Source organism: Schistocerca serialis, chromosome 9 (assembly GCF_023864345.2).
Source record: "Schistocerca serialis cubense isolate TAMUIC-IGC-003099 chromosome 9, iqSchSeri2.2, whole genome shotgun sequence".
Taxonomy (NCBI): domain Eukaryota; kingdom Metazoa; phylum Arthropoda; class Insecta; order Orthoptera; family Acrididae; genus Schistocerca; species Schistocerca serialis.
In genome coordinates this window covers 404,895,869-404,920,449 of record NC_064646.1, presented here as the reverse complement: position 1 = coordinate 404,920,449, position 24,581 = coordinate 404,895,869, and the positions used below count along the sequence as shown (strand labels likewise).

The 24,581-nt window shown below is 42.8% G+C and overlaps 1 protein-coding gene and 1 non-coding gene across 2 annotated transcripts in view; both read right to left on the bottom strand.

Moving 5' to 3' along the window:
* Window positions 1-24,581, bottom strand: part of LOC126419657 (protein still life, isoform SIF type 1-like) — a 255,372-nt gene that overhangs the window by 14,176 nt on the left and 216,615 nt on the right. Inside the window, exon 10 of the mRNA XM_050086846.1 lies at window positions 4,290-4,523. Coding sequence (XP_049942803.1) covers window positions 4,290-4,523 — 234 coding nt within the window. The remainder of the gene's footprint in view (window positions 1-4,289; window positions 4,524-24,581) is intronic.
* Window positions 12,160-12,233, bottom strand: Trnat-ugu (transfer RNA threonine (anticodon UGU)). The gene has a single exon. It is a non-coding gene; the product is annotated as a tRNA-Thr (tRNA).

Sequence of the window (24,581 nt, the reverse complement as noted above, 5' to 3'; positions counted from 1 at the left end):
CATTTCACCGCAATTACCTTTGTTATTGTGACAGTGCCTTAGTAAAAGTGGAAATTTCACATATGCACTTATCAAAACGTATCACATGAGGCAAAGTAATGTAACAAACTTCCGAATCAAAAGTACTGTGATCTGGTTGCGGCCTGCGCCTATCCAAAATGTTGTAAGACTTGTTGCTTACCCTGTATAAAGAAGAATAATTTGAAATAAGTTGTTGGCGTCTGAAACAGGAATCTGTTGCTATTTAGATTAGTTGTATCAGAGATCTGTCACAGACGAGCTGAACACAAGAGTTTATCACGAAGTTTATTTAAGTGATGGAAACCATTTTAAGTTTTACACTGCTTTTAAAGAGAACTTTTAAGAGAATTTATAGAGTTGGCTAATTACACGAAAACATATTTAATACCTATGCAATAGAGATAATAGTTCTTCTAAATTGAAAATAGTATTTGAAATGAAAACCTCAACACTTTAAAAAAAGTCTATAGTACCTCCGTTCACTGTTAGTTGGAATCCATGAAAATGAAGGATCTGTTATTGTGTCCATTGCAAACTCCAAATCTGATGATGACACCTATTTTGACAGCGTCATAAACAAGTCAAATTAATGGGAGCTGAGAGCTCTTGGTGAAGGGCTCACGAAATGAATGTTTTTGTACAATGGATCTAAAAACATAGACACAGCAAGTAGAAGTATCCTTATACCTTATGTCAAATTTCTGCAGAAGAGCAACTTTCAAGCTGATAGTCAAGATTAATACTGGAAATTTTGCATTTATTGACTCGTGAAAACAATTGTTAAGGTCACTTGATAGAACATGTAAACAACAGTGATTATTTATTTTTAATCCTCACTCAAGTTATGCAGAGAATACAATTTTGAAATTCTGATATATTGCGAAAATTAATCGATATATCACTAGTACGGAAATGCATAAATATCAAAATTATTTTTATAGTCGATATTTCCGATATATCGATGAGACTTTATATTAAATACTAATGGGAGAAAAATTTGCCTTGGTTGTAAGCAACTTGTCTTTTTTGTTGTACGATCGATTTCGGAAGCTTAAAGGTACAGCGTCATCAGATGACACAAAAGAATTAAAAAATCATGAATATGTGAAGGTCGTGCCACTCGGTCACGAGGGATCGAATCCATATCAAAAAACGCTTGGCAGCGTAGCAGAAACAAACAGGGCGCCGGCCTCGACCGCCGACAAGAAACTAGGTCAGTCTTTGACTAGCTTGTAATGTCCTAAGAATTTTCAAGAAAATGATAGCCAATATACTCTATAAGGCACGCTAAGCACTGCAGCTGTGAATTACGACGCCGAGTTCTCGTGACTGGGCGTGAACTTCGAGAGCAGTATGCAAGGACTCAACTCCTTTAATTTACATGTTCACAGTATTTTTGAAATTTGTTTCACTACTGCTCTTATGACAATTTCAAGTTTATTGTTATATCTTTTGGATAACAACCTTGTGTATTGCTTTTCCTTCCTTTGATTCATTCGAAGGAGGTGTCACAGGTCCTTCCTGTTTTTGATCTTTTAGAAACCTGTCCTATAAAGGACAAATTACACACCATTACTCACGAACAAGGAGTAAATAAAAAATGTTGGTAATTCTGAAAATGTAGACTTCCACTGAAGTTTCGTTGGGCACAAAATTCTCTCCGAAATTTCACCACGATTCGTAGTCCACTAGAAAATTGCTTGTTAAATCAGTGGAAAGATCAGACGAAAGCAGTAGCATATCACTTGCAATATAGGCATGGTTAGTAAGTACTACGGAGTTCAAACCAATGTTCAAGAAACAGAGTCGAAGCTCCATCTTCAGTGTTCAACAATTTTACATGAAAAATACTTTTGTATAATAAAACAGCTGCATCAGGATATCGATGTTTCACCATGGCAAATAAAATTGCTGAACGTTAAAAATGGAGCTTCATTTACATGGAACATATGTCCAATCCACACATATTACAGACTGTTGCCAATTTTTGTACTAATAAAAAAAAGTTGAACACTCTTTATGTGTCTTATTATCGCAATAGGAACATTTTAAAGTACACTTTTTTTTAGAAAAAGGGAGCTGAACGTTTTAAGCTCTTTAAATTAATTTTAGGTCAGATATGTTCAGAATTTTAAAATTAACATTTTAGATCTATAAATGATAAGAAAAATTTATAAAAATTACGACTGGCTTGGTCAGGATTAAAGATTCGCCTCATACTGACAAGACTTGTGTTGGAACTAATTGCATTTCCTGCAACCCACTTCACTATACAAATACCTTGTAATTCACGTGATTTCTACTGCCTCACTTAGAGTTATCTGTGCCAGTCCTCCTTTAGAGTAAACTGAAGTTTTGTAGGAAAAGTAGCTACGATGAACCGTGAACTCTCAAAGATCATAGGCGGTAAGGCTTCTGCTGAACTAATGGCTCTCCCATAGGACATGCTACAGAAAAGAGACACGCAGCTGTACCCGTTCCGGCTATAGCCAACTCAGTGTGTTCTCTGAAGACGGCCCATGCCATAACCTTACAGTTAGAGCATTCCATTGTTGTTTCTCAGCTACCGCCATAGACATCAAGCAATGAGTATCCTCGGAGATTCTGACATCTGGCACCAACCTTATCATTACACTATCTGCAGTCTCCCATTCTGACGGAAACTCATGTTGGCTAACAAAGCGTATGTTTGGGTGCGTTAGTTTCTTAGCTCGGTGGTTCTTTAAGCTTGTCCAGCAACTTACGAAGTGCAGGATGCTGCTCACGAACCTCTAATATTTATCAGCCAGCTATATCACTCTCTTGGTGCCTCCTGACGACAAGTACTAACTGAAAATGTATACCTTTCTATTTTTACATACTAATTATGAATAGAGCCTGTTCACCTATTTCTTTTTTCTCTACTTTTACTAATGGGCCTGCCATCTGCGCCTCCCTCTCCTCCATTCTCCTCCTACAACCAAAGGAAAAGGTTAATTCCAGTCCCTGGTCGAGTGATCTGTGTAATCAAGGAAATTAAAAAATATTATTTTCACATATTCGTTACTATCAGTTGCTATTTCTTCCATTTTAATGTAAATATATAAAATGTTAATTAAGAAATTACCAAGGCAATACACTTCTAATGCACAGAAATGCGACATGTTCATCGTATACTACAGGTAAACAAGTTTTCATAACCAAACATTTGGAAGATATCTCATTCGCGAAATCGTTAGATTCCACTTCTTTAACTCAATTTCTCTTCCCCTCTATTTGCCCTGGAGATGGAAAACATTACAGCATTCATCTAGGAAGGAAACGTTCGCTTTGAAATCTGCCTCTTTCATACCTTAATTCTGTATGAGATTAAGGCAGAAATTGCCGTTTTTCAATAACTTTTTTAAGAAATGAAGGGTACCCAACACACATATAATTACACGGGATTTATTTTTCATTATAACGTCGATATGAAAAAGACATTTCACAACATACTTACAACCTTAGAGTAATCAGAATTTCAGTTAGTAATACATAAAAATAAAACTGAAAGTACATTTATTAGTATTAGATTTGTTAAGAGTCCATGTGAAGAAGATAAGTTAGTGGTCAAATTTACTCATGTTATTAGTATTAACATGAAGCAAGCAAGCATTAACGTTTTAAGCTTCCAAATATCAGCCGCAGTGTTGATGCAGCGGTGAGTTAAACGTCGATCATTCATTCATTTTCCCGGCGCCGCAAATTTGGAGACGTCTTTTAAAGCCAATTTTGGTCGCATCCAGAATTTAGAAAGGTGATCCGGAGTCGTTTAGATGCAGTGCAGCATGCTCAGCCTCAGCACACCAACGGCGACAAGTCGTTCGTGCAACACAAATCATGCTTTCCTCTCCGTGTCTGGTGTTGTGTTCGTCGTGCAGTCTACATATATACCATGCTCGTCTTGTCTGTGTTCATCTATCTCATCGTGCAGCTCACATGCACAGCGTAACTATCTTTTTTTTCTGGTAGCCTCTCAGAACGTCTCGTTTCCGGACGTCACAATTTTGGCCTATCCCGCGAAGGCAGCGGTCAGAATTACGTGCGGCAATTTTTTTTTCTGGTGCTTCACATGCATGAAACGGTGAGTATCGTCTTGCAGTTAGGTTGGGCCTACGCCTGAGGTGCGCCGTTAGATCTACATCTTGAGGCTCCACATCCGAGCAGCAAAGCAACGTGTAGCAGGCACAGGGTCTCACCAGTACCAGGGGGGCTGCGTCCCTCTCTGGAGGCAGCGATCGGGTCTTTACCTCTGCTCGAAGGAGTCAGCGCGGTTGGACTTGTAGCCGCTGTCACCGAGCGAGCCCTCGTGGCGCAGCGAAGGCAGCGAGTCCCACGGCGAACGCCTGTGGCCGCCCCCGCCGCCCCCGATGCTCGGCGCCTGCGAGGCCGACCCAGAGCCCAGGGTGGACGACCCGGCGCGCCAGCCGTCCGAGTGGCGGAACCACTGGGCGCGCGCGGACTCGCCCAGGCACGAGGCGCACCTGAACACCGCCACAGCCCGCAGCTAGTACCTGCCGGTCCTAGGCCTAGCACTCTGGCCCACGGGTCGGTGGGTGTTCTTCCGGGGTCTAGGCCGATGTGGAGGCGGCATTGGCGGGAATGCTCATGGGCTAGGTTGGGGATCAAGCATGAGGAGGTTGCAGTGAAGATCAGTTGGTGATTTGGATGGTAATATGTGAGTGGTGGAGGAAGGATCATGATTCACTATCGTTCTCTGGTAATGATAATTGGATGATACAAGGAAATAGTAGTTCTGGTGGGTAATGAGTGAGTGAATGTAGTATTCCTACAGTCGAGGCTGATTTTTCCTGGTAGTTGTGGTGGAAGTATTTGAGGTGTTGATGCTACTAGTGATACAGATCCTGCACTGGTGGGAACTTAAGTGAGGGTTGGTTCAGAAAGATGGATGTGGCCATCCCAGTGAAGAGCAAGTTGGTACTTAGAATTGCAAAAGGTTGAAGGCGAGGGGACGACACATATTTTGCTAACTGGCTGAAGAATTGTGCTATAGAGCTGATACAAGGGAATAGCAGACTGTTACAGTAAGTTATGTTTTGGAGGAAGTGGTAGGACTAATGTCAGGATTGATTTTGCTGAATGTGTGGAAGTGTTGGATCATTTGATACTACTGGTAGTAGTGATCAGGTGCTATGACAAGGCTGATGGATATCGTTCCAGTTTCTATTTTAGTGTTATTGGTGCAAATGGACATAAGAATTAGTTATCAGTTATGTATGTAGCAGTTTGAGTGAGTACTAATTTGGAACTTGTAAAGGTAAAAAGTCGCAGTCGGGGGTGAGTGGAGGGGGAGTCATTTTCAGCTATCTAAATGAAGAATTACACTCTGATATTGACGAATGAAATGCACAAGGATGTAGGGCACGGTTCTGGTCAGTAATATGTTGGTGGATGAGGCAGTCCTAGTGTCAGGGTTGATTTTGGTGGAAGTAACTGTGGGAGTGTTTGAGCATTTGATGCTACTAGTAGTAGCGATCACGTGCTAATGACAGGGTTGATGCATAGTCTTCCAGTTTCTAGGTAACGGATGCACATAAGAATTAGTTGTGAAGCATGTGTGTAGACGTTTCAGTGAAGACTAATTTGGTATTGGTAACGGTAAAAGGTAGCTGTAGGGGGGGAGGGGGGCGGATGGAAGAGTCATGTTTCCATATCTAAATGAAGAATTACACTCTGGTACTGACAAATGAAATGCACAAGGATGTAGGGGTCGGTTCTGGTCAGTAATATAGTAATATGTTGGTGGATGAGTTAGTTCTAGTGTCAGGGTTGATTTTACTGGAAGTAATGTTGGGAGTGTTGTAAAAGTTGATATGGCTAGTAGTTGTGATCATGTGCTTGTAATGCTGTAGCTGATGGATATTCTCCCATTTTATAGTCTTAGATGTTAGTAATTAGTGTTACTGGTTGGAGTGCACATGAGAAATGGTTGGGAATCATGGCAGGCAGTTCCAGTTAAGAATAATTTAGTACTTGTGATGGTAAAAGGCTTGGGTTTGGGTAGGACCATATTTAGCTACCTGAATAAAAAATTACGCTTTGGTACTGATGAATGGAATGAATAAGGATGTAGGGAGACGGCTCTGATCAGTAAAATTTTGGCAGATGTGGTAGTCCTAGTATCAGGGCTGTTACTGCTGGAAGTAATGGTAGAAGCGTTGGAGTTCTTAATGATACTGGTACTAGTGATACTGTGCTAGTGATAGGGCTGACAGTGTTGATATGAATGGTGAAATAGGTAATTTTCTCAATATTTCCAGTATAACTATCTGCTCCACGAGTCGATCATAGGACAATACACACCAACCAAATTTCCAGGGTGAGATGTTGGTGTCACTGTTAGGTATGGAGGTATGGGTTGATTGTGAATTGTGTATATGGACATTCCAACTGCGAAAAAGTTGGTATTTGGGATGGCGACTGTGGTGAAAGGATTGTTTTTTTTTTTTTTTTTTTTTTTTTTTGGGAAAGGGAAAGATAGATATCTTTCACTGCTTGAATAAAAGCATTTTGGGTATTAGGACGTATTGTTACATAACAGTAGAAATTACTAATTTCGTTTTTAGTATTACCTAATGACATGGCCTAAAACCCAAAATGACCTTGGAGGCCTACAAATTGGTATCATTGTCTTAATAAAGAACTGGCAAATATGCGGGGTGTAACAGATGTAAGTGTAGATATTTCTATATGTGTTACCTTAATATGTACACACATCAGTGTGCTGGTTGTTTTCCCCCTGTACCAAACAGTTTGCCTATGAACACATTACATGTTTTATTATCTGATGATTTCTGCACAGTCGTAACTGCACCACTAAGTGGACTACACCTGTCAGCATAAACTAAACACTTTTTGCCCATATGTTCATACTTCAACACATGCCCTGCTGCCCACGCAAATATAAACATTAATGGTTTGCTCTTGCCACATGTACTTGGAGGTGCCATCCAACCTAAAAGCACACAATTTTTTATATCTATAATTATTAGTCTGCAGATGATGTAAATACAGGTGTAATGTTGTTCAGTACACCATACTCAGTCACCAATAGAAATATCTGCATTTAGACCCATTAGAAAATACTGGATTGTTCTGTTCAGTAATATGTTAATGTTTGGAATAGTGCTAGTACCAGGGGTGATGGTACTGGTAGAAACAGTGGAAGTACTTTTTGTCGATGATACCAATAGTGGTGATAGTGTTCTAGTGACAGGACAGGTGATGGTATTAATAAAGGAAGTACTGAAGTAACTGATTCTACAAGTAGTAGTAGTGACCCTGATGGTTAGTACTTACCACTTCTGGTGATGGCACACAGTGTGAGGTATTCCCACTCCATTTTCATGGCATGGTGTTGTTCTGCTGATGTGAACCATTGTGAATCCTTTTCAGCAACAACACGTGTGACATTTCTAGTGGAGAATGAATTGGTATTCTCCTTTGAGAAATATTGGGGCAAGAGGTATGTTCCTCTGTTGTAATGAAGGATTGTCCATTGGTGAAGGTAAATGGAGGACAGAAAAAACTGTTAGACTATTCTCATGCAATTTTCACAATGGGAAGGTGATGAGTTTAGTGTTACTGGTGAGGGTGAACGTGAGGCATGGTTGGGAATGATGTATGTGGTAGCTACAATGAAGAATGAGTTAGGTTTTGGGGTGACAGCAGAGGTGAAGCACTGAGTGGAAATGGTGTGTTCCACTTTCAGTGGACTGGTACTGATAAATGGAAGATAGATGAAAATATTGGGCTCTTCTGCTTAGTAAAATGTTGACTGTTGTGGTAGTGCTAGTGATGGCCTTATGGTTCTGGTAATATCAGTTGAACTTTTGGTGTCTTTGATACTTCCAGTAATGACAGCGCCCACTGCACACAGTAGTTGTCATGTGCTGTTCCTAATACTAACCACTCATGGGATGGCCAACAAGTTGATGGATACTGGTGAGTATGCATATGAAACCTGGTTGCAAATGAAGTTTTTGACACGTGCAGTGAAGAATTACTGAGTGGGTGCCTGTGAGGCATAGCTGTGTGGAAGTGACTTGTTGAACTGCCCTAGAGAAGAACTGTGCACTGATAGAATGAAATGGAGGACAGCTGGAAGTGTTACAATTTAATGATGCTAGCAGAACGAAAAGTGTTAGCGTTGGTGTTCCTGGTTGTTGTTTAGTATTATGGAGAGCAATTACAATTTATGGCTCAAAGGTGAAGAACAGATGATGATGATGAGGTAGTGCTGCTGATATGGAAATGACTGTATTTATGAGATGCAACTGAAATAAACACCACAGTGATAAAGGACTGTTTCTGGTACTGCTGTTAATGGTTTTGTTGGTGGATGTGATGTGGAGGTAGTAATGCATTTTGCAGTGTTTATGGTACATGGTAGATTGTTAAAAAGATAGAAGCAACAAATATTTTATGCGAATAAATTAACTGTCTTGTTCAGGAATGAAGAACTACCACAGCAATTAAATGGTGATGGACATCATAGCAGTGTCAAAATGAAATGGGAATAATACATGAGTACAAAAATGAAGTCTCTTAGAATAAACAGGTTGACATGTTGGTCGAGGTGGTTATGTTTGTGGCTTTGGTGATGGTGGTGTTGGCGGTAGTGGTGGTGCTGGTGACATAGGTGATGGTATTGGTAATAATATCAGTGGTTTTGTTAGTGCTCTTGGTGGTTGTTGTAATGGTAGAGGCTGCAATGATGAAGGGAGGGAAATGATATGAGAAAATAGCAATGGTTGTAATGATTTTGTACATAATGGTTGTGGGACTGTGGTGGTACTGATATAGAAGAGGTTGTATCAGAAGTAATTGTATATGTGGCTGTGAGCATGAGAGGTGGCTATGTGGCTGTGTGTGGCACAAACACTTCTATAATTCCAAAACTGACCATCACTGGACATTTCCGAATCTCATACATCAAGTAGTTTGCTATGACATCTTATGTACGCACATGTTATGTGTTGTCACAGTCTGCAAGATAATGAATGACTTTGCAAAAGTGTGTGTGGCAAAAACTGTAAAAGTAGTGTTGAATGAATGCTAGCGATGATTATAACAAATAGTTTGGGCATCGTGGTGTCTGCAGTGAAAAATGAAGTACATAGATGTTCGAATTAAGTAATCGACTAGGTAAAGGACGTTGTGTACTGATGCAGCTGGTTGCAGCGTGAGCTGTACTAGCTGTTCTAGTGGCAGCTATGTTTTTGACGGTTCTGGTGGGAATGCAACATATCCGTAGTAGTGAATAACTGTGGGGACAGATTCACAAGTGTGTTTGTTGTCCAGCAATCCATAATCCTGGGATGTAGCAGTATTTCTACATTCTCAAAAGGGAAGCTGGCAAAAAAGAAAATTGCAGACTTTTCTCAGATATCATAGACAATAAGCTGATTTCCCTCAGCTGCTGTGGTTCAGTAGTTCTGAGCCTGTTATATTTATAAACTCTTCCTTTTCACATAGACTATGATAACTTTTAATTTGTTATTGTTTCTGAAAGAGAAAATTACATTCACAATTGTAAACTGGCTTAGAGGTACACATTCACAACCATAGTGTGGTGCAAAGTGCCAGAAGGAAATTAGTATACTGATATCCTAGCCACTGCTGAGCACCACCTACAAGTGTTGGAGAGAGAGAGAGCCCTTCGTCTTCACATTTTTATTTGCAACACGGTAGAATTAAATACGAAAACAGAAGTGCTATGTATTTAGTCTAAAACTGAGACTGATCTGCAGCCAGATAATGAAATTCTAAAGAGTACATCATAAATATTTCATAGCGATTTACAGATAAATGTTCATCCCGAACTATTGATCTTCACATTTTTATTTGCAACACGGTAGAATTAAATACGAAAACAGAAGTGCTATGTATTTAGTCTAAAACTGAGACTGATCTGCAGAAAGATAATGAAATTCTAAAGAGCACATCATAAATATTTCATAGCGATTTACAGATAAATGTTCATCCCGAACTATTGATCAACAGGTGAACGATAAAAATGTTAAATAAAGCTCAGTAAATATAAGTTTGGTCAAAGTCATCGTTGTATTTACTGTTGAGGAAATTAACTAATATTTTTAGCACAATCTTGCACACTGGGCCCAGATCAAATGACCTACTCCCGTTCACTTCTTGTCTTACGAGAGACCTGAAATTAGGGCCGCTCTCCTGTCGCGGTTGGCGACCGAAAATTGAAATATTGAGCTGAAGGGAATATTCGCCCAGTCGGTGAAGGTCGCATCTTTACTGTGGATTCAGTCATTGGGTCTATCATGATCTGTGTTAATGTGGGAAAAACCGAGAGGCGAAACCACAAGCATGAATTGCCACAGGTGACCAGCAGGCACACAAACGCTCTTGCTGTGGGTCCCGCCGCCTACAAAACCATCCAAGGAACTGCTCGGCCGCACCACCCGGCCAGAGCCTCTGGAGACTGTTCCTGGAGTAAGACGAAAAGTGTCAGGAATTCAGCGTGCGAGAACTATTCTTGTATGTGTTTGTGTCTCCGTCGCTTGGCTGCACACTTGCCCCACCGCTATGCCTCACTGTCATTGTGTCAGGATGAGGAAGATCAACAACATACATCATAAACAAAACAAAATTTCAATATTTAATTATATCTGATGCGCTGATGACATAATTTTTATCTGGCACAATCTATCGGAAATTTGACAGACACAAACAATTTCGACACTCAGATTGTCACATAACCAGATTTCGTTTTATAACCGAAAGGAGCCTTTCATACACTTATGTCGATCCAAATATTTTATAACGTTTGCGACGTTATTGTAGAGATGTGGGAACTCTTCCCAAGAAAAATAACGTAGAGCTCCTGGACTTTTTAACGTAAAAGAATTTGTCTTTTAAATGGTAATCACATTGCAGATCATCAGTTCCATGGACTCACGCCCAAAACTTTCACAAAACTATCCTTATAATTTTCCCTGTGACAATGAATTCTTCAACACTCACATTTTCTTCAGTATCAGTGAGCTTAGAGGATTGGACGGTGTTTTTGTCGACATTTGTCCCTTCCATAGTATCATTTTCTTTTCAAATGAATCCCCATCAAAACAGAAATAAGTCTTTTCTCACCTTGTAGTGTCGTAGTGTACGTCCCCGGTAGCTGAGAAGTCAGCACGACAGAATGTCAATCCTAAGGACCCGCGGTCGATTCCCGGCTGGGTCGGAGATTTTCTCCGCTCAGGGACTGGTCGTTGTGTTGTCCTAATCATCACCATTTCATCTCAATCGACGCGCAACTCGCCAGAGTGGCGTCAAATCGAAAGACTTGCACCAGGCTAACGGTTTACCCAATGGGAGACCCTAGTCACACGACATTCATTCACTGTCGTACTGTGAGCAGTGTGCAGTCAAGTCCACTTAATATTCGAAGTCTGCAGTCCATTTTGGGTGTTCTAATTTTCGTTCCTGCTCTCATTTTTCTTTCATAAATTCGTTAAATTCCATCGAATATTCATGCAACCGACAGCGTAATCATCGGCATACGACTGTGCTGCAAGAGTGCCGCGGTTGACAACCAAAGGGGTCCTGCTACCTAAAGAAATGGCCTCCCGGACCATCACACCTGGTTGTAGGTCTATATGGAAGGTGGCAGTCAGGGTGGTATCCCACCGCTGTTTGGGGCGTCTCCATACACGTCTTCTCTGGTCATCAGGGCTCATTTCAGACTCATCACTGAAGATAATTCTATTCCAGTCAATGATATTCCAGTTCTTCGTTGGACTTCGTATTAAACGCGCCCTGGAGCTCACCGCCTCATTGGACTCAATCGTCAACCCATCCACTAGCTCACCGCCTCGCTCACTTCGTCTCCAACACATCTTCCAACTCACTGTCTCGCTATAATTCTTCTGTAACATTTCCTCGAGCTCACAGCCTTGCTGGGATCCTGCAATCCGTCCTCGAGCTCCCAACTCGCAGGTCTCCATCGTGAACTCTTCCTCGAAGTCACTGCCTTGCATGACGCTATCTCCAATTCATGATAATTAATTGAAACCCTCAGCTACCGACAGGTGTTATTGATATACCTCGATGGGGACAGCTGAAAATGTGTGCCCCGACCGGGACTCGAACCCGGGATCTCCTGCTTACACGGCAGAAGCTCTATCCATCTGAGCTACCGAGGACACAGATGAATAGCACGACAGCAGGGACTTATCCCTTGCACGCTTCCCGTGAGACCCACATTCCCAACTGTCCACGATCTACATACGTAATGTACCTAATATATATTTTCCCATCCACTCATTACTCGCGCACACTAACGTACTCTCCTCTAGCAGCCAACGCTCACTCCCGACTACGGCCTCACGAAAATTCAAATGCAATGTCAGTGACTGACTTTCAGCCAGAACATGCCAGTACAACGTCCGTGACTGACTTTCAGTCTAAACCAAGTAGTGCGGTCTCACGTCCTGAGAAACTATGTTATTGTATTCTGTTATTAGACTCAAATATAGTACAATTATTCGTTGGTACGTTGACACCTTTATGTTCTCCTCTACACGGAGACAATCACTTTAAAACAGTAACTGATGAAAGAAATGCAACCAATTCCAATGCATTTCATACTTTCCACATACTGGTCCATCAACAGATTCATAACAATGACTTATAAAATCGGTTGCAGTTCTTCAAAAATCGAGTTTGGCTGGGAGATGGGACTGTACAACGTCTGTGGTCTGTCAATGGGTTTTCAAAAATCCCATCACTGTTATCTGTTTTATTGCTAGTGCTCTAAATAGCCACATATCTCCACATTTCCAAAGAAATAAGCAGTCACAGTTAGTGGAAGACGTCCCACTGGACACAAGGCAATAAATCTGGTACTAACATGTACGATATCCCACCTGTTTCGCACTGCAAACTATAGAACCTCTTAGTGATACCCGATGACATGAATAGTCATATGGAAAACCGACTCATTCAAATGATATTCTAAGTCCAGCATCGTAAGCCTTTCTAGCGCATATAAATGCTTAAGATCAATTATTTTAGTATTTCATATGATAATTACAATAATACAGACAAGAACCAAACATTATTGTTTACATTTGGTACAACAGGGAAAATATTTGTGGGACCTCTTTATCTGATAGTGGGACAGTGGACTGTGATGCAGTTGTCTCGTTACCATCTAATCGAGTTCCACATATGTTGTTTGTGATGCAGTTGTTTTGTTACCATCTGATTAAGTTCCACACATGTTGTAATCCATACACTTTTAGAGGCTTGACACAGCATACGGTGGCGCCACCAAGACTGCCCAAGAAGGGGAGAGAGAGAGAGAGAGAGAGAGAGAGAGAGAGAGAGAGAGAGAGAGAAGAGAGAGAGAGAGAGAGAAGAGAGAGAGACCGATTAGCTCTTGAGCAACATGACTGGCGATCGGGTAGTTGCTCTCGTGCAGACGCATTGAATGCTTCGCTCTCATTCAATATCGCGAGTTGGCCAGCAGTAATGCAGTTAGCTTCAACTTGCTGCACCTGTTTCAGCTAACGTATCCTTATTCTCGTGGCTTGCATTTCTCAGTTCTCGCAGTCATCTCTCTCTCTCTGTATGGTCTGAGTTTTGATTTCGTTGTCTTTACTAAACTTCTTAATGTGTTTGCCATTTGTACAGTACGAAGCAAACTCGCCAAATCTCCTATAATTCTGAGTGAACAAACGTAGTCATGCGTCAGAGCTACCTCGATATTTTATATTCCTGTTATTTTTCAATATACTTCTGTGTTTAACTTCAGTGATGGCCTTTCACTTACTATAGCTTTCCCTTGTCCCTTTTATTAATTATACCATCGACTTGGCAAGACAACCTTGGAAGTAAGTGACGAAGGCCTTCGCAGCCCAAGGACAGAAGATCAGCAGGTGAGAGTCTCTCTAGCCGTCTAACAGCTCATTCTCATTCTTTTAAACTCAGTCAGCGCTAAATGACGACAGCCATGTTCACTGTAAAAGCCGATTACGAGCAAGCGATAAAAGTACATAAATGTGTTCGCAGTTGAGAATATGGACAACCTTCTGCTGTATAATGTAAGGACAATAATGAAAATTTGCTTAGAGCAAGCGGTCGCCTTAGTATTAGGCTATCCGAGAACGCGCCGTGACTCGAGCCAAACTTCCATATGTTGTCAACCATGCGTATATAACCTGCACTCGTACGTCCATTATGTATATTCCCGTACAGAGGAGACCTGCTTGCACAGTTTCGTCGGATAAATATGGTATTGCAATGCCTGAACAATACAGGCACTAACATGTCGTAAGTGACAAAAACTTTCGTTTGCTGCAACGTTACATTGTTGAAATTCTCTTCGAAGATTCTTTCCAATGACACAGAAAAAAGTGCATGGTTCCACATAAAAGGCAAAGTCGTTTCCATAATTCGCCAGTTATAAACGTTACAAATGACTTGCACATGACAAAAAATCCGCCTGATTGCCCTTTATAACTAAGCGCCCAACCGATCTCGATATATTCAGTCGCTCGAGATGTATTTTGGGTGCCCGATCTTAAATGCTTCAACTTGGATAAATATAGCATGCCCTGGCAGTCTTGACGATTCTGTAAATGAATGAGACAGTGAGCCTGAGTATAGAGAAATTGCTCTAACAGTTAACGAGTTGAATCATCGTCTTTGTTAAAATTATCATTACTTTCATCTTGGTTTTCACAACCTCCGAAATCGTTCTGCTTCTGTACTCAAGTGTACCTCACAGATTCCACTGTTCATGTCCCTAAGCGTTGGCGGCTAGACACTGCTTGAAGCTTCGCGAATGTTGAACACGCAGGATCAGTGACACACGACAAAGTCAAGATAATCTAATTCGGCAGCGCACCAGGTAGCATTGTACCTGTTCCTCAACATCGTCATGACAGACTGTCACTTAACTTTTTATTTGTTTAATCCTTCGGGGTGGCAGATCATCTCCAATAAAGCTTAGTGTAATGTGCGGCATGACGAACAGGATTTTTCGAAAATATAATCCTGTCCGAATACATATGTTGTAGGAGCTGTGGGGACATGCTCGTTTGAGAACGATGGCGTCAATGTATATAACGGCTGCTCGGCTTCGATACAGTAATCGTCAGAGTAAAGTGAATGCACAAACTGCACCTCACTGCCGTTTCGTGCATGAGCTGCACCATTCCGTAATTCATGGTTCTCACGTTTACTGGATTGCTTGTGTTGCATATCATAGCTTTTATGATAGCGGTACGAAAAGTTTTCCTACACAAAGATGGAAAGAAATGACGCCATTTGCATGTATAAGTAAAAGAACTAATACAGGAGAACATGGCCTTGTAATCGACCACAAAAATGTACCTAATATCGCCTACAGCAGTGGGAGCCGCTGGAATGATTCATGTCGTGCATATATGCCTACTTACCCTTAATCTTTTATATATTGTTTTCATTAATTTCGTCAATATAATACAACTTCATTAACTTTTTCTATGCGTAAGAAAAGAGGATGGCATGGTCTAGGTGAAATGTTAAGGCTGCGAGCTGTGTTACTCGAAGTAAAGAGATAGCAACATTGGAAGTTCAGGAGTACTGCAAGCTGTTCAAGATTATACTACAAAAGCAAAGGATGAAGAAATCGGAAGTACTGCCCCAGTAAAAATAAATGTTCGGGAATACAAACAATGCTGACAGTAGATGTAGAAACTGAGCTTGTTAAGTACTGCAGTGAAACAGAGAATAATTTTTTTGGCATTATTACAATGACATATTGCAGATGGGTTTCAATGTACAGGTGAACACAATCTTCCCTATCTACAATGGGGTGCTGAAAAGTAATACTTCTGAATAATCTATTCTGTTCTCAACGTAGGTTGAGGTACTGCATGTCAGACATATTACTCGGTCGCCTTTTCCCGTTTCGCTGACACATATTGCAACGCCCTGGCACTAGAGGGCTCTGACTTGTAGCGTGCAACGTGGGGTTGCGTAACTGAACAGTATTGCTGTGTAAGCAGTGTGCTGTAGTCGACTTTGTAACCTTTAGCATGACAATGCTAGTGTGACGTCTGCAGCAATCCGACGGCTTGGGTTCGCAGTCATAGAACATGCACCTTATGGTCCCGACTTGGCCCCATCCGATTGTCATCCGTTTCCAGAATTTAAAGAACACCTTCGAGGACTTCGCTTGGATAGTGAAGACGCGGTGCAAGTAAATGTGAAATGGCGGCTCCGTCAGCAATCTCAAATACTCTGCAGTGGCGGTATCAACAAACTGATCTTTCGTTTGGAGAAATTTGTTCATGTCCAGGATGACTATTTTGAGAAATAACTACGTAAACATGAAAAATAAAGATGTAGAATGTTAATAAAGTCGGTTTTATTTAAAATGCTTTAAAAGTTTGCACATAAAAATTTCGGAGGTATTAGTTTTCAGGACGTCCTAGTATTTTCTAAATCAAACTACAATGCCGATCCAAAGTAAATGACTTTAATGTTCGAAGAGGTATGCAACGTAACGTTCTCAGTCCGAACTCTTCAGTCTTTCACGAATTAGGTTCTTAGAATTCTATAACGACAAACTGTTTTCCATAATTCCTTTTGATCCGCATGATTTTATCGGAAAATAGAGAGAAACCTAATATGAACGTCATCTGCTTGTCTGTTTGGTCAATGTATACCTCTCCGCCCTCCCTCCCCATGATTATTTTCCTCAGAAATCAATTTAAGTAATGAGCACTTCCTGCATCTATGGCAGCATACCATCAATCAACAGGGATTCAAAGCGAGACAATTTTTCAGTGCAAGAAACATATTGCGTCCTTTCTATAGCACAAGAGAAAGTTATTTCGAATTTAGGTGGTGGCTGTTCACAATACATGAAACCAGGAGGTGATAAAATTTGTCAGAGACAAGTGGTTAAGCCAGCTGTATGCCGCTAAGCAATAGTTACAAAGTACAGTCCCCTCGATTCGTAATTTCGCCTGGTGGGTAATATTAGGAAGAAAGGTAGGTGGAATTAGGGACACGCTTTCGAAAATTTACATTTTTAGGTTTTTCAAAGCCGGCTTAACTAATTCGCCTAATAAACAGTCAGAACTGATTTTTGGAGAACAAATTCTTGGAAAATAAAATAAGGTGGTTATTCGTAAGATGCAATGAATTTCCACATTGACTATACAGTATTTCATGATATTTTTTTTCTAGAGTCAAAGTAATGTAAAATTTTCGAAAAGATATTTCCTCCATTTGACTGTCCGAGTATATAATGCGCTTATTTAACTGTCTAGAGTTCGGCTTTAGCCCATTTTCTAGTGTTACAATGTCAAAATTTGTCCACTTGTGTGACATTTTCGACAATGACTTGCGTTTAAACAAGTCGGCGATTGTTGACGTAACACCTGAAGCCGCGCGGGGTAGCCGCGTGATCTGAGACGCCCTGTCACGGTCCGCGCGGCTCCCCCCGTTAGAGGTTCGAGTCCTCCCTCGGGCATGGGTGTGTGTCTTGTCCTTACCGTAAGTTAGTTTTAGATGAAGTAGTGTGTAAGCCTAGGGACCGATGAAATCAGCAGTTTGGTCCCACAGGAACTTACCACAAATTTCCAAAATTTCCAACACCTGAAAATGGCTTTGGCTGAAATGCAGATAGTGTTAAATAAAAACGTTATATGCAGTCAAAAGGCGGAAATATGCTTTTGAAAAAGACGCTAAAATGAATTTAGTAAAAAAATCGACTGAATGATCAGATGCGAACAACCTACCGTTGGCGACTGGCCCGTGTGTCATCACATTGCATGTACCATCACTTGGATGGGGTGTAGAGGGGCATGGGATCAGTGCGCCTGTCTCCCGGACATTTTAAGCTTTCCACACATTTTAGCGGCTACTTCTCACTCTAGTAACTCTTCGAATGGTCACACCGAGCTGACTACAGGCCCACTAAGGAAAATTCCCTGGCAGTACCGGGAACTGAACCTTGATCCACTACCTAGGCGTCAGATACTCTGACGGCTCAGCTATGGAGGAGAATTAATGGCAGTCCAGTCACACTAATGTGACCACCGCCTATGTTCTACGTCAACGTCCAATAAGAACTCCCGGGCGGCCGGCTGCTCAGCTGTAGTTGACGCAGGGCTGATGACCTTAGCAGTTAAGTCCCATAAGACTTCACTTCACAATAAGAACTCAGCACTAGCCGTGGAAGTAATATAAAGCGTGTCGGAGGGACGCGGACAACAGAGCAGTCATTGTCGTAACGCGGAGACGGAGCGATTTGTCTGACGTCCCAAAGGGTATCATCACTGGCTTTCGGGCCAAGGATGGATGCATTTCCAAAATACGTAAACTCTTCGCATGCCGTCGTCGTGGTTGAAGTACACTGCGCATGACTAAAAGGCGCTGTTCAAAAGAATGACCTCAGCAGTTTGGTCCCATAGGAATTTATCACAAATTTCGAAAAGTTCCAACACCTGAAAATGGCCTTGCAACTGAGGTGCACCAAGGGCCGTAGACGACACGGATACAAAATGATAGCGGAGATGTGTATCGGCGAATAGGCGTGGAACGGTTGAGCATTTGACCGTGCAAATGAACCAAGCGGCTACGAACTGTGTCTCTGGAACTGCCGTTCAGTGAACATTGTTGCATATGGGCGTTCTCAGCAAGCGCCTGGTTCATGCATTCATGCTGACTGCTGCTTATCAGCGACGTAGGCTGGACATGGCGCGCCAGTACCGCAACTGCACGCCCACTAAGTTGTGAGAAGTGGTATTTTCAGATAAATCTCGTTTTATGCTCCATCGGACAGTTGTCCGGTGTCATGAATGGCGTGAACCGTCTGAAGGCAAATACACAGCAACAATCGTCGGAAGCGTCCAGGCCGGAGAAGGTGGTCTGGGGAATATTTTCCTGACATTTCGGAAGGCACAATGGATCAACCAAAGAACGTATGTATCCTTGGTGACTATGTCCACCCATTAATGCAGTTTGTTTTTCCTCGGCAAGAGGGCTTCATATCAGCGGGACAGTGCAACGTGTCACACAGATCGCAGTGCACATGCGTGTTTCGAAGAGCACAAGGATAAGTTTGCTACACTCCTGTGGCGACCAGAGTCCCTGGATTGAAAACCAATAAAGAACCTATGAGACCACGTCAAATGGGATGTTCGCGCTATGAATCTTCAACCGAGAAGCCTAGCGCAGCTGGCCACGGCAGTGGAGTCGGCATGACTCCACATCCTTGTCGGTACCTCACTGACTCTGTCCCTGCCTGGTTACTCAGGCTTTTGACAGATTGCCACGGTAATGTGACTGGACAGTGTGTGTCTCCCTCCAGGGCTTTTTTGTCACAGTAAATACAAAACCCTTATACTATAATTTTGTCGCCTGTCTGTCTGTCTGTCTGTCCGACTGTTAACACCCCCTTTTCTCAGGAACGGGTAGAAGTAAACAACCTGAAATTTATATCACCTGGTAGATATACGGTCTCTTAGCGGTATGAAAGATGTAAGTTCTAAATCATTGGAGTCGAAAGATACCGCCATATATGTCACATAGGCATGCATATTTAAATATAGAGATATGTAAACAGGCAGAATACGGCACTGTGGTCAGCAACGCCTATATACACACATCAAAAAGTTTTGCATCACCCCAGTTCTCAGAACCCCTGAAGATGGACGTTGACTGTGGGTATTCTATCACAGACGCAGTCCCTCTGACTGTTCAGAGATGTCACTAAACCCGTCCAAAGATGAAAACAACCGTGCATTAGCAGCGCCTATTAGACGGAGGGGGTTCGACAGCCGATCAATTCCAGTCGTTCCACCAGGAAGGAGGTACACAGCTGTTGTTGTCTGTAGTTCAACCATGCCTGGACGGTCAGTAACGAGGTTCTATCGCGTCTGCATTTTTACTCTGTGCCAGGAAGGACTCTCAACAAGCGAAGTGACCAGGCGTCTCGGAGTGACATGGAGGAGATAGAGAGAGACAGGAACTGTCAATGACATGTCTCGCTCAGGCCGCCCAAGGGCTACTCCTGCAGTGGATGACCGATACCTAGGATCATGGCTCGGAGGAACCCTGCCAGAAATGCCATAATGTTGAATAATGCTTTCGTGCAGCCACAGGACGCTGTTTTACGACTAAGACTGTGCACAATAGGCTGCATGATGCGCAACTTCACTCCCGATGTCCATGGCGAGGTCCATCTTTGCAACCACGACAACCCAGCGCGTTACAGATGGGCCCAACAACATGCCGAATGGACCGCTCAGGATTGGCATCATGTTCTCTTCATCGATGAGTGTCGCATATGCCTTCAACGAGACAATCGTCGGAGACGTGTTTGGAGGCAATCCGGTCAGGCTGAACGCCTTAGACACACCGTCCAATGAGTGCAACAAGGTGAAGGTTCCCTACTGTTTTGGGGTGGCATTACGTGCGGCCGACGAACGCCGCTGGTGGTCACGGAAGGCGCCGTAACGGCTGTACGATACGTGAATGCCATCCTCCGACCAATAGTGCAACCATAACGGCAGCATATTGGCAAGGCATTCGTCTTCATGGACGACAATTCACGCTCCCATCGTGCATATCTTGTGAATGACTTCCTTCAGGATAACGACATCGCTCGACTAGAGTGGCCAGCATGTTCTCCAGAAATGAACCCTGTCGGACATGCCTGCGATAGATTGCAAAGGGCTGATTATGGGTGACGTGACCCACCAACCACTGAGGGATTTACGCCGAATCGCCGTTGAAGAGTGGGACAATCTGCACCAACAGTTTCTTGATGAACTTGTGGATTGTATACGACGAATACAGGCATATATCAATACAAGAGGACATGCTACTGCGTATTAGACGTATCGGTGTGTACAGCAATCTGGACCACCACCTCTGAAGGTCTCGCTGTATGGTGGAATCCGATAAAACATAAAATCTGTGATATCGCTGCGGCCGGAAAAAGATCCTGCAAGAACGGGACAAAGACTGAAGAGAATCGTTCAACTTGACAGAGGTGCAGCCCTTCCGCAAAAAGCTGCAGATTTCAATGCTGGGCCACCAATAAGTGTCAGCGTGCGAACAATTCAACGAAACATCATCGATATGGGCTCTCCGAGCCGAAGGCCCACTAGTGTACCCTTGGTGACAGCACGACACAAAGCTTTATGTCTCGCCTGGAACCGTCAACACCGACATTGGACTGTTGATGACTGGAAACATGTTGCTTGGTCAGACGAGTCTCATTTCAAATTGTATCGAGAGGATGGACGTGTACGGGTATGGAGACAACCTAATGAATCCATGGACCCTGCATGTCAGCAGGAGTCTGTTCAAGCCGGTGAAGGCTGTGTAATGGCGGGGGCCTGTGCAGTTGGAGTGATATGGGACCGCTGATACTTCTAGATAGAACTCTGACAGGTGACTCTGATCACCTGCATCCATTCATGTCCATTGTGCATTCCGACGGACGTGGCAAATTCCAGCAGAACAGTGCGACACCTCACACGTCCAGAGTTGCTACAGAGTGGCTTCAGGGACACTCCTCTGAGTTTAATCACTTTCGCTGACCACCAAACAACCCAGTTATGAACATTATTTAGCGTATCTGGGGTGCTTTGCAACGTGCTGTTCAGAAGAGATCTCCAACCCCCTCGTTACCTTACGGATTTATATACAGCCCTGAAGGATTCATGATGTCAATTTCCTGCTGCACTACTTCAGAGTCGAGTCCTTGCCACGTCGTATTGCCTTACTTCTGCGTGCTCGAGAGGCCCTACAAGTGTAGCAGGTGTACGAGTTTCTTTGGCTCTTCAGTGTACAAACTCGCTCATCAAAACTTTTGGTTGAAATGTCTACATACATGTCGGGGACTGGTGGTGCACCGGTAACGGCCTGTTTGGGAACTGAGAGGCCAAGCGATCGAATATTGGTCGGACTATGGTTCCTTTGTGTTCGTTTTAAGCAGGCTTTCATCTCTCAACGATTTGAGGAGTTGTTAGAAACATAGTTTTTTTTCAGATTCCCCGTTAACCTATCTCCAGTTAGATAAGTGAGGTAGGTTAGGGACACGCAAGTTGCCTCAGTGGCAAATAGAAAGACTTGCACCACGCCATTGAGCCACATTACTGTTATTATCCGTATACATAATTAAGTTTGTACGGAAAACTCAGACTGCGAGTCCTGCTTGTACTCATCCGGTTCTTTTGATGACATCCAAGCCCTGCTCGGGGCTGACCAGCCGTTGTCTTGTTTCCGATAGAAGAGCCGCGTCTTGCAGTTTCTCTGTGCACCAAAAATTCCTTAAAAATCGTGGCTGCAAGCAGCTGTGTTAATCAGTTTATTACACAACTAATTTCAGTCAAAAAAGGGCCATCTTCGTGTATATTGTGAGATCGTAATCAGGTGTGTGACAAACCATAACCACCATCAACTATCAACAAAAACCATCATTTCCGTTCAACTATGAGCAGAAGCATGTATTTGATCATGGAATAGTTTAAAAACTGTTCGTAATTTGTGCTTATACATTCGCATAAATCTTTCAGTTCGTTTGCCTATATGCGACAAAAGGTGAACATCTTCATAACGAAAGGTTCTATATCCAAGGAGAGAGAATAAGTTCTGTGTTGCAGGGTACTGCGTAATATGTGCTCAGGTCGTCCTACTGTAATCGTACTTTGGTTTAACTGTCTTCTCTGCGCGCAAGACCACTGGAGTTAATATTTGCAGTGTAACCAGCAAAAGCAATCCATTGAGAGGAAGTAAGGATATGCTTTTTCAAAGCTTCTATAATATAGTTGGCAATACTTTATGAAATTTCGTTCTGACAACTTTGTAAATCGAGGACTTTTATTTGAATGCTACTGCGTTTGTAATCAAAATATTGAATTACATTTGATAATATTTTCAATGCACCAGAATTGCTTGCACCTGTCACCAGAAAAAATATGAACTTTGCCTTTCAAAGTTTTAACAATAACATATGCGGTGTTACGTGCATTTGTTTTATTTCTCAATAAGATAAATTTTGTACATTCTTAAATTTTGGAAACAGCATTTTTTATTTAGTTTTCTAGTACAATCCATTGATCTTTACGAATGGAGGTGGTAGAAAATCGTGTGGTGTGCCTGTGCGGCTTCTGTGGCTTGAACGTTTCGTATTACTGGCGCACAATTTTTAGCCACAAGATCGAGCGTTGAGACGGGCATGGATCTGGATCGTAACATCTTTTTCTGCACTGGGAATTCTTTTCAACTCCGTAGCACCCATATTATGACCACCTGTCTAACAGCCTGTATGTCCACCTTTGGAACGGATAACAGCGGCGACGAGTGGTGGTATGGAAGCAACGAGGCCTTGGTAGGTCGCTGGAAGGAGCTGGCACCACATCTGCACAAAAACTCACACACACACACACACACACACACACACACACACACACACACACACACACACGTCACCTAATTCCTCTAAATTCCAAGGATGAGCTGTCACGCCACATTCAATCACACCCAGAAGTGTTTGATCGGATTCAGATCTGGAGACTTGGACAGCCAACATAATTTAACTCGCCATTGTGTTCCTCTAACTCCACCATCAACTCCTGGCCTTGTGACATGGCGCATTATCTTGTTGAAAAACGCCATTTCCATAGGAAAACACGATCGTCATGAAGGGGTGTACGTGGTATGCAACCAGTGTACGATACGTCTTGGCTGTCAAAGTGCGTTGCATGAGCTGTACTGGACCCGTGGACGCCCAGAGCATAAGCGAGCCGCAGCCAGCTTGTCTCCGTCCCGCAGTAGAGTCGTCAAGAAGCTGTTCCCTGGAAGACGACGGATTCGTGCCCTCCCGTCAGCATGATGAAGAAGGTATCGGGATTAATCAGACTACGCAACGCGCTGTCATTGCGCTAACGCCAGTGCCGCTGGTCACGTGCCTATTTCAGTCGTAGTTGTCGATGCAGTTGTGTTAACATGCATTGGTCGTTGGCTGCGCAGCCCATCGTTAGGGCCGGTCGGAGTAGCCGAGCGGTTCTAGGCGCTACAGTCTGGAACCGCGCGACCGCTACGGTCACAGGTTCGAATCCTGCCTTGGATATGCATGTGTGTGATGTCCTTAGGTTAGTTAGGTTTAAGTAGTTCTAAGTTCTAGGGGACTGATGACCTCAGCAGTTACGTCCCATAGTGCTCAGAGGCATTTGAACCATTTGAACCCATCGTTAGGAGTGCCCAGTGAACTGTGTGTTCAGACACACTTGTAATCTGCCCCGAAATATAGTCTGATGTTAGTTCCGTAGCAGGCCGCCGCCTGTCCTGTTTTACCAGTCTGCCCACTGTACGACATCTGTAATGAGGAGTGGCCGGCCAACCCCACGACGTCTGGGCGTGCTTTCACCTTGGTTTCTCCACTTGTTGAAGACACTAACCACATAACTCCTAGAATACTCGACAAGACGTGCAGTTTCCCAAATGCTCGTACTGAGCCTCTGGGCCGTCACAATCTG